The sequence below is a fragment of the Saxophila tyrrhenica genome (assembly GCF_035928015.1).
Source record: "Saxophila tyrrhenica strain CCFEE 5935 chromosome Unknown scaffold_33, whole genome shotgun sequence".
Taxonomy (NCBI): Eukaryota; Fungi; Ascomycota; class Dothideomycetes; order Mycosphaerellales; family Extremaceae; genus Saxophila; species Saxophila tyrrhenica.
The window spans coordinates 1-14,246 of record NW_027041765.1 but is presented as its reverse complement, the minus strand read 5'-3'; the positions used below and the strand labels follow the sequence as shown (position 1 = coordinate 14,246).

Sequence of the window (14,246 nt, the reverse complement as noted above, 5' to 3'; positions counted from 1 at the left end):
CCGCTAGGCTGTGATGGGTTGATGTGGCAAACCTTGTTCAGACCTCACCGTAGTCTTCGAGCTGCAACATTGTGGTACCCTTGAGCACAACGATTGTAACGTTAATATAAGCTCACCCTTGTACAGTCGAAAAGTCTCTGTTGGCAGCGCGACCACGCGAGTCCACGTACAAGGGTAATACCAACAACCATCTCTACGTAAAACATTGCAAGACGTTGGCTGACAGTAGTGCGAACCATCCCGTCCATGCGAGCGTCAGGAAACTTCCGCCAATAGTCGCGATGAGACCGACAGATTGGCCATAGCTGTTGATGGCATCGCTGAGTTGGACCGCCTCACATGTAGCCATTGAAGCCGCAAACAACAATATGACCGTAGATAGCCACCTTCCTGCAAAAACTGCGATACCTCCGATGCCAAAGGTACAACACAAGACGTTCGCAACGGTCAGAGCGATGGTCAACAGCAACGATCCGACGGCTGCGCAGTATAGCCCTATCATGATCCGCTGATAGACTTGCAGCGACAAAGACGCAATATGATACAACGACAGTAGGCGTGCGATCGCGTGGTGGCTCATGTCGCCTGACTGCTGGACCATGCTGGACTGCAGGTCGAAGGGACCCCTAGTTGTCATTTTCGAACACGCTATGACGTCTTTACTTATATCCTTCCGTGACATCGTCTCATCGGGTACGGGGCTTGGGACGAAATCGCCGTCACAATAATTCAGAAGGTGCACAGAATAGAAGTCTCGTAGTCCTAAGGCACTTGCAAGGTCATGAAGTCCTGTCTGAATGGCGTTGTCGATGGCATCATCTTTGCTGTTGACCGCTTCGGTCAATCCAGGGAGTACTGCGATGCGCTGTGCAAGATTCGGCTGGCCCACACCTGCCTCGAGCGTGTCCTTGCTTTCAGCGACGTCACTCTTTTCCACGTGATGATGAAGAAAGGCATTTGCATCAATGCTAGAGGCATTCACCTAGCAAGTGTCAGCTGTCAAGCGAACTTATGTGCTTTGAAAACCCGTACCGTCAAGACTGCAAACTTCTCCATGAAGCCTATCCGTGAGCCGGCGAAGAGAGAGAGCATTGTGAGCAGCATCGATAAAAGGCAAAGAAGCCAGGACATCAGTCCCGCGAAAGGCAACTTGAAGCACATTGTAGGTATGTATACCACTTAACTAGAAACGCGTAAGATAGGATAGAGGAGGAGACTCTAAAGAACTTAGAAGTCTGGCCGAACTTGATTTGACAACTAACGGTGTTGTGCTCGACTTGGGGTCGTATGGACATCTTGAGTACAAGTAATGAAGAGTGGGGGTTAGTTAGCGGTCAATCCTTGTACTAGGTGCTCCAAAGCTATTAGATCCCTGCACACTCGGAGCTAGCGAGCGTGCGTTAGAGCCGGTCCTTGTACATAATCCTAGCCAACAACATTTTTCCTCTAGACATAGCCCCTTCACACCTCTTTACTTGTGTTTTGCTTAGCAGAGCAATCTGCTTCATGGTGGTCTTGACGTCTTTTGTTAAACGGATCGTCCTTTATACCCTCTATATCTTTGCGTTACAGGGTGGTTTGGGAAGGCCGACAAGCCGGAGGAAGGAGGACGACCTCTCACTAAATAGCAGCCTGTTGTGTTAAGCAGATACAGGACTGTAGCATACAACCATGGTTCGTTCAAGCTTCTGTGACTACTATCTACTGGACGATAAAGTGACCATGGCATAACGCATACTTACGACGACAGGAATTCCGTTTCGGTAACAGGTTCCGTATCGAGCGGCAAATCGGCAGCGGCTCATTCGGAGATGTCTACATAGGTGTGTATGAGTCAACAACAGCTCTTCTCAGCACCTCTGAACTCTTTCATAGGCACTGACACCACCTCTGGTGAGAGGATCGCCATCAAGCTGGAACCCGTGCAGGCGAAGCATCCTCAACTAGAGTCCGAGGCCCGGGTGTACAGTTCTCTCCTCGGCGGCGTCGGTATCCCATCCGTAAGATGGTGTGGCACAGAGAACGGATACAAAGCCATGGTGCTCGACCTGCTGGGCCCTTCGCTCGAAGATCTCTTCAACTTCTGTCATCGCAAGTTCTCCTTGAAGACTGTGCTCTTGCTTGCTGATCAGGTTATCTCTCGCCTTGAGTACATACATTCGAGGTCCTTTGTCCATCGCGACATGAAGCCTGACAATTTGCTTATGGGCCTAGGTAAGAGGGGACATGTGTTGAACGTTATCGACTTTGGAATGGCGAATAAATATGAGGACCCGGAAACACTTTCCCATATCCCCTTTCGCGACAAGAAACCTCTTACCGGGACCGCGCGGTACGTGTCTATTAACACGCATCTCGGAATTGGTATGTACTACGGGCAATATTCGTGCGGAGCAGACTAACATGAAGTCTAGAACAGTCCCGTCGGGACGATATGGAGACGCTCGCATATATAATGCTTTACTTCCTTCGCGGTTCTGTGCCTTGGCAAGGCCTCAAGGAACCCACGAAGAAACGAAAGTACGAGTCTATTATGACAAAGAAGATGACTACGTCGACTGAGATGCTCTGTCGTGGCATCCCGAAAGAGTTTGCCGTCTTCCTCGACTATACTCGCTGTCTCCAATTTTATGACAAGCCTGACTACTCTTATCTCCAGAAAATTCTCCGCGACCTCTTCAGGCGGAAGGGTTTTCAGTACGATGGGGTCTTCGACTGGACGGTCTACAACCATCAGAGGAATGCGAAAATGATTGCGCAGCCACGCTGTGCTCAGGTGGCTGCTATAGGACGAGAAGAAAAACCAAAGTGTCGATGTATCCAGGTTGTGCGAGGTCATTCTGGCTTAAGCGGTCCGGACGGCAAGGCGGGACGCTGCGTCACACCCATGATGGACCAGCAGCATGTGAGTATAGAAAGACACTAACCTCTCGCTCCATTATACTTACATATCCTGTAAGGTTGAGGTACCGACCGCGCAAAGCAATGGTGATTGCAGCAAACAGAACAATAGGCTTCTGTGATGAAGTCATCCTCAATATCTGTACTAGCATTAGTAACGTCAGAATAGACTGTGTATTTTGTGCACTCTAGAAGCGGTTCTCATGCACATCTTTAGTGTAGCCGGCCTGCAACATGGGGTCACGTACAATGGCGAGGTGCCGTTCCGTGTCCGAAAAATTGGGCCCCTACTACAGTCAATTATCTAAAGGGGGACGTCGGACATGTTGGAGATCGAGGCGATGACCGTCGTCATCGCCTTCCTTGCATAAATTTGCACAAGTCGTAAACACTTCACCTGGTAAGATCAATCTTTGGCTTGAGTTGAAGGCTATAGGAGTCCAAATACCGTGTTGGACGTTTTGTGTCGTACGAGAGTGATCTATCGGCTGTTGGCTTGGTGAACATCTGAATTTCTCGAGATGCACGCAACACACTAGGACAACGCTTCTAATGAGACCACTCTGCCCCTCAAAATGGCACGCAGAGCAGACTGTTAGCAGGGCTTGCGTTGCGAAATTTCAACAGCGGTAGCGAGATGCATGAAGCATAGTGACGAAAAGTACGCATATTTACCACGTGATCTCGACCAAAGGACTCTTTACATATTGCACCGATGCCTCGACATCCATCGAATGGTTGCATTAGAGCCGCCGCTAATCCGAAAGTTCGTACAATCTTCAGGAAGGGATCAGTGGCCATAGGGAGCCACGCATCTATTACAAAGTTTGCTCCGCTACTCGCAAACATATCGACATCTTTCTCCACTTAGAGATACAACAAAGAAGCGAACGGGAGAAAAACATCTTTGGAGAGGGGTTTGAGCGCTGCAAAAGGCCTCCACCTTTCCATCACAGTGCCTCCCGGTCTGTTGGAGGGGTGGCTCCTCACAATCAAAATCCTCGGTTACAGCGTCCTTTCCTATAGCTCTGGCAGACGTGTCGTCCGCAGGGGCGAAGCCCGAGGGTGCGACCACCGTGGTAAGACCATCAAAGGCGTTCTAGAAATACTAAGTGCAGTGTTTCGAGTAGTTGAGCGTCACGTCCATAACATGGGCCGGGCGAAAGATCCGGCAGCGCAGCAATGCTGTTGATGATGCCGGAGGCGCCGCCCCCTATGAGTGGAACCCATCAGACCCGCCGTCCGGACCGCGTCGGCGTTGACCAATGCAACTTAAATAGGTAAAGTTCCAAGGCATATCGTACGGTCCGCGCGCGAGCTCGTCCTACTGGTCAGAAGCTTCCCACTCGGCATGTTTACACAAGTCAACGAGAGAAGCAAGTAGGATGTGGGTGAGCATAGTCGAAGGCATCCAGATATCCCATGAACTGAACCACAGCGGCGCATATCGCCAGGATGTGAAAGATGGCATGGGAGCCCCATAGATCGAACTTTCCAGGGTATCGACTTTCGGGATATCTGGTCTTAGAACCACACGTATTAGGTTCGATTTTTTGTGCAAGACTGGGGGACTTACTGCATAAAACGAAGTTCCAGACAGAAGGCAGCCTGCTTTTGCCAGAGTATAGAGAAAAGCTTTTTTCATCATCCGCGACATACCGAACACGATGAGTCCATGAACCAAAGGCGCAACACCGGACAAGCCAGTCGCTACGAACATCAATGCTCGGAAGAGTCGATACTTTGCGCCTTGGAACTCGGGATGCATCGTCATGAAGATGGTCAATGTCCCGAAAACTCCAATCTGTCAACCGACGAAAGAAGAGTGTTAGATTCAAAATACCAGGTCCGAGATGAGGAAGAACAAAACTGTGCGCATAGAGATTGACTGACCATAGACCAGTAGATATTGCGTGTCAAAGTTTCACACCAGAAAACCAGATATACTCCCAAGACAAGGTCACCCAGCATGAAGATCACTACGCCCAGCATGTCCAGTCGTAGGCAGAAATGTTCCATGTGTTTGGAATGGTTCATCAAGGTGTGGTACGTCGCTGACAACGATAGACACGTGAACGCCGCCAATAAGAAGATCGAGAAAGCAATGAAATCGGAGTCAGTGACTCCAGAGTATCTGCTGGTAAGGTACTGCCGGATATAGCACTGGCCGAGAAGGAAGGAAAGGGCAGGGATGAGGTGGGAATAAATGTTCACCGACTGGTTGTGGACATACGACCAACTGTAGAACGAATCGCGAGCCGAGCCTGAGATGGGTCGATAGCCATGGAAAATCCACTGGTTTGATTCAACTCGGAACCATTCCGGCATCTCATCGAACGAGAGAAGAACTGGACCTCCGGCTTTGCCGGCCTTGGGTTGGGTGTCGCTCATGGATTCCATTCCCCGCCCTTTTTGTGCCTCCGGCGGCTGTGCAGACCAGGGTTCTTGAGACATTGATTGGATACTTCTTCGGTTGCCTGCGTTTCTAGACCAAGGGACATCCAGAAACTGAATCGTGATCAGCGAGTTGGAAATCACCTGTACGCCCACGATGAGACTGGAGGAGCATAGTGATCGAGAGCCCGTCTGTATTCTCGCATGGTCGTTGCTGTACTCTTCGTTTGGCTGATGTTTTGCTTCCCATAACAATGCGCGCGATGTTTTGGAGAGTCGACATCGTCCCAAAAATTGTCAGACAGTAACAACGCCTCAGCGCCGACGCTCCTGGAGTTTCTCTTATCCTGACCTGCGCGCTGGCCGGAGATGGCATTTAGCGGATGCAGTGATTGCGACCCAAATAGGAGCGGAACCCGGCAGCCTCGGGAGGTGCAGGACCCCGTAGCCCATTACGGTCGGATTGCCTCCTGCCATCATTCGACATGCCACGCAGCGACCCAGAACAAATTCGTACGCAAGGATGGAATTCTCTGTTTCAAGAAAGGGCGCAGGGTTGATGGCATCTGTGAATGGCTCACACAGCATCCCCAGTATCAAGAGTGGCTGGCAGATGCGAATCACCCAATTCAGTGGATCTCAGGTGGCCCCGGAAAAGGGAAGACCATGCTAGCGATTTATCTAACCGAGGTGCTAAAGCCAATGGTTTACGGCGCCGACAATGTCCTCCTCTACTACTTCTGCAGTATCCGCGACAAGAATCGGAACACCGCATTGACCATCTCGAGAGGCATCCTGCATCAATGGACCCACCTCCGGCCACATCTGGCCAAAGACGTCAAGAGCTCTTTCGAGGGGACGGAAACAAATAAATATACCATTTCCAGTTTTGTCTCGTTGTGGAGGGTTTTCCTGACTCTACTCCAGCGAAGCACGTCTTCCCAGCTAGTTTGTGTTTTGGACGGTCTTGGATGAGTGCGAAAAGGAATCACTCAGGTAGCTTCTAGATGCCATTGATACTTGTTTGTCGAAGTCTGGCGAAAAGGGAAGGCCACGACTGAAGCTTATTATCCTCTCCGGACTTCAGTCGGCTGTTTTGGTGAGCAAACCTGGCCAATGTCAGCAGATCCAGTTGGACGCCTCTAACGCGGAAGTTTCACATAACCAAAGTTGCTGAACTGACATCTAAGCAAAACCTTTCCGAAGAAAGGGTCGCACAGATTCAGCAGACCTTGCTGGCTGGCGCTGATGGGACCCTTCTGTGGGTTGGATTCGTTGCCAATGAGCTCCAGGGCTGGAGCTGGTGCAAAATCGATGAGGGTCTCCGCCATATTCCTAAAGGCCTGGGTGGGGTTTATCAGCGACTTCTCAGCGGATCGGCGAAAAGGAAGCAGTGGTTCCCATTCTTCAATGGGTCGTGCTCGCTGCCCGGCCCTCACGCTGGAGGAACTGACCGTGGCAGCAGGGATCAAGACGGTTGATACCCGTACAGCAATGCAAGTGACCAGGAATCGGCTCAGGCTCAGCTGGTTGCAACCGTTCCAGGAATACCTATCAGTACAGGTGAAACGGGGGGCTTGGAGCGGTTACATGTGTGCGAGCGAGAGAGGGTCGTGGACGACGAATCGGCTCACTAGGGTGATTGACCGCGCATAAACCACTCTGCCAGTCATGACACTCAGCTCACTCGTTGATATTCTTGGCATAATTCTGCATGATCCTGCATGATCTTGCATGGTTTTGCATGGTTCTGCAATATTATGCGCAAAAATGGTGCACCTGGACACGAACAAGCGCAATTTCTCGCACGAGCTACTGCGGCCTAGTGAAGAATGGCACAATTTTTCCCTAAGCAAGTCTTCAACATACTACCGTTGCGCTCCATATTCAAGATATGTCGCATGCTTCTAGTGTGGCAACCTACAAAGCTCCTTAGCCCCAATATTATGGCTTCATACCAAAGTCGAGCATGAACCACCCGGGGGGATGCTCGGTAGAACCGAAATATCGTTCCTCATGTGGGCGAGAGATAAGGACTCGATGAACACAGGCTTTTGTCGAATATCAACTAGTATCAGTCGGTTGACAATCGGCTACATGTAATCCGTCTCGTATGCTGGCATCCGTGCCGAGCCTTCGGTGCGTGCGATCGGTCGCAATGGCACCGCTTTACGGGTTTGTTCGCCACATAAAGAGGCCTAAGCATGCATGGCAAACAACTCGCTTAGTTTCCCGGCTGGGTGCGCAAGCTCCTGCAGAAGTCTGTGCCTGTACAGAGGTAGCAGGACTCTCCTATCAGTAATCGCTACATCGGCAAGATTTGCGAGTCTCGTACAAGTCAACTGACTCTTCTAGGAGGTATGGCACTTCCGAAGAGTAACTCGCACGTTACCATCGTCTAGCGAGAGTTTGCAACTGTGTAGATGCGCCTTCGAATGCTGAAGAATACACCGATCAATTGACGAGGCACCCTTCCTTCTAATGTGCACCCACTTCTCGGCTATGCTTGCGAAAACAGAGAAGCGCGTTGAGGTGTCTCGAATCGGATCGTAACCCCTTCTGGGTTCTGTCGGCGCGAAACTTTCGCAACATGTGGCCCGCATAACCCCATACCATCGTGAGCGGACTTCACGAGTATAGCCTCCGAATGCATCCAGAGTCGTTGGACTCCGACAGGACATCGCGATGATCGTGCCGCTGCCTGCGCCGTAATGGTGGGTGCTACATAGTCGCGTGAGCAATGAACGTGACCCTGTGCCTGTTGTTATCGCTACAGGCGGGATCGTCACCCCATGAGGCTATCCGTTCATTCCTGTTGCGGTCGTCGCGATAACGTGCCAAAGGGTCCGTCTAATGGCCCAATTCTCTTCCTCGATCTCTGCAATGTCTCTCCCAAAGTTGTACTAGGTTGTTTTCTCGCGTCACGCACGGGCATCTGTTGTTTACCCATGGAAGGCTTTTCGGTGATCTGAGAGCTGCTATACTTGGACGACCTTGAGATGTTCTGCAGGAGGGTCGGTGTTTTGTTCCAGCTATTCCATGGCTCAGCCGTTCGAAGTAGATCCCACCCTCATAGTTATTTATAGTCGATGATGCTCATTTTTCTTGTCAAATTCTAGTCTTTCGAAGAAGCGTGCTTTCGATTCACTCTGCGCGAGAAGCGCTAGAGGAGGAGCCACTGAAACTGTTCAGCATTCGACCACGAAGAACAAAGAACAGAAATAATAGAGCTGCTGTTCACACAAGTGAGGACCAGCGAAACTCTGCCAAGCTCAAGACAAGGCGAACTCGCACTGATAGCGTAGTGGTGAATGCCACGGCGGCGTCCATACCTTCCACTGCTCACTAGCAGCGCTATCGATCCGAGGGCCATGGCGGTCGGGGACCTGCTATAGCTTTGGGTGCGGATACAGCGAGGTATGTAATTGTACCCGCATATTGAAAGTGCAGTGCTCGTTCTTTACATTGTTCGATAGTGTTGACCTTCGATAGTGGCAAGTCTCGTAGCGCGCGTTCGATAGATTACGATGATTCCGCATCTTTCAATATTGTTAGCGTTGTAGCATCAGCTTCGTGAGGAGAGACTCTGGGCCTGGTCCGTGGCTACTCGCAAGGGAAGGTCGCGTAGGCGGGGTGGGGAGATCGTTTTGAGCGGAGGGAAGGCCTTCCGGTACCGTTGGCTCTGTAGAAAGTCTTCTGCTCGGCAACTCACTCGCCCTTGTGATAGGCGTAGTATCGTGGTCAAAACGTATCCTCTCCTAAAGAAGCGATGCGGCTGGTCGTCTCCGACAAGGCGTAGGCTTCTCTGCAATGAAGATGCAACGAGCTGGTAGACTACTGGCATTCAGCACTGCGACCTTTGACGGGGAGCAGTCGTCCAGTATCGCATCCACGGCTGCCACTGGTGGCGAGAACCGGAGTCATTCGGCGACCGACTGCCATCTCAAGTTCGAAAAGCCCGACCGAGAAGAAGACGAGGGTGCGGTGTAGAGGTCTGAAACCATTAATCAGCTCACAGAGTGTCGACATGTTGGTTGGCTTTACACGTGACCTTTATAAGCTATGATTGGCCTTTCGGACAGCTCCGGGAGCTTCCGCGGTGGAAAACTAATTAAGTGGCGGGGAAGTTCATCGACAGGCGATCAAAAGGCGAGCTGCAGCGAGTCTTCCGTTTGACTGGCTCGCTTAGCTCTCACACGATTCTTTCTTGGCAAAACTGCACGCCGACAGACGATGAGATATAGTAGACGCGCCTTGCCTTCCCCGAGGCTAAACAGTGTGACGGTTGTTCCCTCGCGGATCGCGTTCCAAAGCAGCTACCTTCTGTCAGCACCCCTCGGTCTCAACGTTACTTCAAATTTGCATTTGGCCTGCGCGAAGCGTCACGCATGGACCAAATTTAAACTCATAAGGTGGCGTAACGTGACTCCGATTCGTTTCAAGCTACTGAATCAGAAAGGAACCTGGCGCAGCGCGTCTCGCGAGATCCCTGGGTTTAATGCAGCAAGCACGCAAGCATCGTCGGGATCTGATTAGCGGTGATGCCGAAGGGATGGAAGGCCTGAAACGCCTTCCTTGGTGGCGTGTGGTTAATGTGTATTGGACGAGCCTTCACTCGGCCCGTGTGCGTTCTGAAACCTGTGTAGAAAGGGTGTGGTGGATTCTCTTGGCAGAATCTGATCGTGGACGTGTGGGCTGTAGTTGGATCCGTCGATCCGGTGCTGCCGCTCGCGGAAGCTCTCCCGGAGACGCTAGTCAGCTAGAAGGTCCACTACAACCAGTAGCACATGCTGCAATGGTGCACTCGGAACGCTCGTGCGTATATCCGATGGCTCTGGTTGGGTGGAAGAAGAAAAACGCCGAGCTCTCCCCGTAGCGGCTGCAACTCAATTCATCGGCGCGCACTTTCCATCACTTTCCATACCCGCGCCCGCCAAATCATATCCTTCAATTCTTTCGGACTCTCTTTATCCAACGTTTGAGATAACTCACTGCCGCCAAACCTGTTCTTCTGCATAAGCCCAATATTCACTTTGATACTCTCAAAATACGCGTTGCACGAAATAGACGACCGCCAACAACAGGCGAAGCTGCCGTCGGTGCTACACCGCGTATCGATCGTCAGACTCCCTGCTGCACCCGTAATTCATCATTTTGGGAATCTCTGCGCACCCATGAGTGGTGGCACTGGGCCTTTGATGCCCACTTTCCAAGGCTTCGTATCGAACACGGAGGAAGGGCTGATGTTGTTCGAGGCATGCCTGAGTGGGAAGCTTCACCATGTAGTCCGCCGTGTGCACGACAGGGAGCGACCACACCTCATCAAGAGCGGCAGTGTCTTCATCTACGAAGAGAACGCATCAGGCATCAAGAGATGGACTGATGGCGTCGCCTGGAGCCCCAGTCGCATCCTCGACAACTTCCTCATCTACCGCGAGCTCGAGAAACCATTCCCACCGGGCGAGAAGAAACGCGCAATGAAGCGCAAACGCCAAAGTGTTCCAGGCGACCCCTACCCTCGCCGCGACTCGGATGAGAACGACGTAGGAGATCATTTCACGTCAATCACTCCTCCAACACCAACCGCGAACGGCGAAGTCAAGTCGAAGCAGCCCACCAGCGAAGCCGACAAAGACATGGAACGCCATCTGATCGGCTCGCTGGTCGACAGTTACGGCTTCCGGCCGGGCGGCCTCGTGAAGAAGACCATGAGCATCACCATCAACAACATCTCGCACCACATGGTCTCTTATTACAACGTCGACGATGTGAAGAACGGCAAACTGCCCAGTCCTCAGGCCGACCCGCGTCTACACGGCATATCGATCAGGCCGGAGCTGTACCTCAAGCAGAACTTCCGTTCACCTATCGAGGATGGCGAGCATCTCGCGCTCGACGGCAGCACCCCATCGCACTTCCCCCAGTCGATGTACCGAATACGGCAGCCTACCGCCAACGCTTATGGCCTTCCCAGCTCGGCGTGGCCCACCCAGCAAGGCGCACCGCCAGTCACATACGGAAGTCTTGCACCTCAACAGCAAAACGGTGGAGCGATCGCGTACGGAAATCTTCCAGGGTACAATGGTCTAGGGTTCAACAACTACTACAGGTCGCAAGAGCAACAAACTACGAGGATTGAGGACGGGCCGACAACAAGCTCCAACTGTGTGGCGAGCTACACTTATCTGTCATACGCACCATGGATCCCTTCATACGGATCGATCAGTGCTCCTGGGGTATCATTCAACAGCACTAGGAAGCAGAGCCCCATGCCGAGCCCGACGGCCCAGACGTACGCGGCTTAACCATATTCGACGCAACGCTACCGGTAGCACATGGCCTTCCACGAGCGGCGTATTTACGGCGCTAGATCGGGTAGTGGCATGATGAACACGGGAAGTAACAGGTTTGACGTGGCGGTGATACCGACACAAAGGTAATGGCTTGAAAGGACAGATACGAGACTGAATATTTTGTTCGTCAGCTTCGGGTGGGAAGGGCAAGGGTTTTGCAGCGAGCTAAAAGTGTCGCTGGCTTACTGTACATACCGCTATTGCTTGAGTGCTACTATACAATACCATTCTCTTTCAAGCGGGCTACATGAATCTCCCATCCTCGGTCGACGCCGCATAGAGGTTGCTTACTCTAAGTGGATAGTATGACATCAATCTGGAAGGCATATACTAGAGTCTATCTTATTAGAGCAGTCCTTATTATACTTGTTCAAGAAAAAGATATCATTCAAGGCTATGAAAAGCGTTATATGTAGACTATATAAAAGACTAGCCAAAGATAAGGTAAGCTAAAGTAGAAGCTTAAAGACTTATCTCTAGCCCTAAAGAAATAGCGGCATACTAATGACTCTATCACTAGTCAAGCGAGATAGTCGTCGAAGATATGTTACTACAAGTAGCATTCAAGATATAACGAGAATATGCCGCGTACGTTACAGATATAAGGTAAGAGCCCAAGAACTCTTCGAGCGTACCCTTTTCTTTTCTAGTAGGCCATCTCTCCCATTGCGACTTGACGTCGATAGTGGCAAAACAAGCAGTAGGTAAATAAAGATCCCTCGATGCATTCGACTATGTGAGTCATGCTTAGGAGAATTCATCACAAGTTCCATTCGTCGTAGTCAAGCAAAGTGTCCCTAGTATGTCAGCAGAGGCTCGTGGCATATCATTGCAGATGACGTTGTTTCGGTAGCATTGCCTGCAGTCCATCGAGCTAACCACACTGGACGAGAAAGACTGAGGCGGTAAGGCATCCTCAACATATAGATACTTTGCTAGTTGAGGCGCACGAGTAAGGTTATCTTAGGTGGGTTCAAAATGCCTTCAAAGGATGTATTTGGTGCTGTTGGTGCCGCAAGTGACTGCGAAGCAACCGTTGCCGGCGACTAGAGCACGGGGCCAACAGTGCAGGTCTGGTTGTGCTCAATGTCCTCGCTGACAGAGATCTGCGGCCTGTGTCTGGAGAGAGTGCAGAGCTACGTCCTCACCACTTGATTTGTGAACCAGGCGGACCTCTTGTGTCTTGGAGCTATGGCCCGGCAAATTCATTCTCTTGTACAATTGGGTAAGCAGCTCGGCATCGTGGGAACCTGGTCCAGCGTCTTTGGCCATCGGCGTAGGAACGTCAAGTATCTCGTATGGAGCACTACCACGTCTTGGGCTCCTGCGACAAGTCTCGTCATGTCGTGTATACCTTACGCGGATATCGTCGCGTAGTTCGTGCTCCTCCAGGAACGAGTAGATTGTGCTGCGGAACCCTACACGACTCATGCTACAAGGACATTCCATCGTGTAACAGAACCACAACCGTAAGACGGTTAGTCCGCAACCGGTCGCGTCACGACAGCTCCCTCCCTGCGATCGTGGTACATCGCTGCGATCGAGGTTTACCAAGCGGATCGTAGGTCCATCTTTAGTGCAGCTGCCTCGGGCCAAGTCATCATGGATGATGGCAAGATGCATGTCGTTACGTTTGCGAAATTCGCCATCTGCGAAGTTGACAATCTTGAAGGGGCCGTCTGCGTGGTGTTCGGAGTCCCCATTCTCGTTCTCGCTGCTAGCATCATCGATATATTGTACGCTCAGTCCGTCGAGTCCTGATCTGTTTGAAGGCTTGTGCTTATTCCAAAAAGAGAGAATGGCGTCGCAGAACATATCTTCCGTCATGCTACACGAGCAAGGGATCAATTCCTGGAACTCAAGTCGAAGCACAGCGCGGAAGCATCCGCGTGGATTCGAGTGGAATACATTGGAAGATTTCGACGAGTCGCCTTGGTCTTTCTCCGTAAGATTCGTAGGGAGTGACATGTCTGCAGACACTGTAGTGGTAAACGTCAGCGTGAAAAGCGCCAAAACAAGCTGTAGCATTCTCATGCAAACAATGTTTGTGCGAAATGAGTCATGGTAGGCTAGTCCTTGCCAATACCCCATCACCAATTCGACTTTCTGAGTCTGACGTAATGTTTGAGGAAAGCCAGCCCGAGGAGATGTTGTCCGTTCTACCATGTCCAGGGTCGTTCTTTGCCAATCTCCGGCATAGCGTCAATGATCTGCCCATAGCACTTGATCAAGATTTGATGGTGATTGGGTACGTCACGTGACTTGATTGAAAGGGGTTGTCAAGCGAGTCACGTGGGGAGAAATGCGGAACATGGCCGATGAGATTTCAAGATAGCCTCTCAATCCGCTACGATGGATCTTCATGAGGAACGTAGGCATGGAAGAAGGGGCGTCTAGAGCCTTCCTGACCTTTCGTGCGAGCACTGTCGGTGACCCTTGAGTGGCCGCTTCTTTAGAAATGCCTCAAACCAGGAATCAACACGCGCCTCACTAGCCGGTCGCCACCGTGTAGGTGGCAAAATACATCGAAAGGTAGATAACTCCCACACTGCGAAGAGCACTGCGAAGAGCACTGCGAAGAGCGCGCGTGCGGCCGAG

At 51.3% G+C, this 14,246-nt stretch overlaps 3 protein-coding genes across 3 annotated transcripts; 2 read left to right on the top strand and 1 right to left on the bottom strand.

Moving 5' to 3' along the window:
- Nucleotides 1–193: 193 nt before the first annotated feature.
- Nucleotides 194–1,092, bottom strand: LTR77_011145 (uncharacterized protein; the record flags this gene model as incomplete). Its single annotated transcript, XM_064808357.1, has 2 exons — nt 194–982; nt 1,033–1,092. The coding sequence occupies 2 exons, from the start codon at nt 1,090–1,092 to the stop codon at nt 194–196; spliced, it is 849 nt and encodes a 282-aa protein (XP_064653447.1).
- Nucleotides 1,093–1,671: 579 nt separating this feature from the next.
- HRR25_2 (serine/threonine protein kinase) lies at nt 1,672–2,926 on the top strand (the record flags this gene model as incomplete). The annotated part of the gene is made up of 4 exons (XM_064808356.1): nt 1,672–1,674; nt 1,751–1,823; nt 1,876–2,364; nt 2,415–2,926. 4 exons carry the CDS (start codon nt 1,672–1,674, stop codon nt 2,924–2,926), a joined length of 1,077 nt encoding a protein of 358 aa, XP_064653446.1.
- A 7,543-nt stretch (nt 2,927–10,469) lies between these two features.
- Nucleotides 10,470–11,600, top strand: sge1_2 (Global transcription regulator sge1; the record flags this gene model as incomplete). The annotated part of the gene is made up of 1 exon (XM_064808355.1): nt 10,470–11,600. One exon carries the CDS (start codon nt 10,470–10,472, stop codon nt 11,598–11,600), a length of 1,131 nt encoding a protein of 376 aa, XP_064653445.1.
- Nucleotides 11,601–14,246: the final 2,646 nt, after the last annotated feature.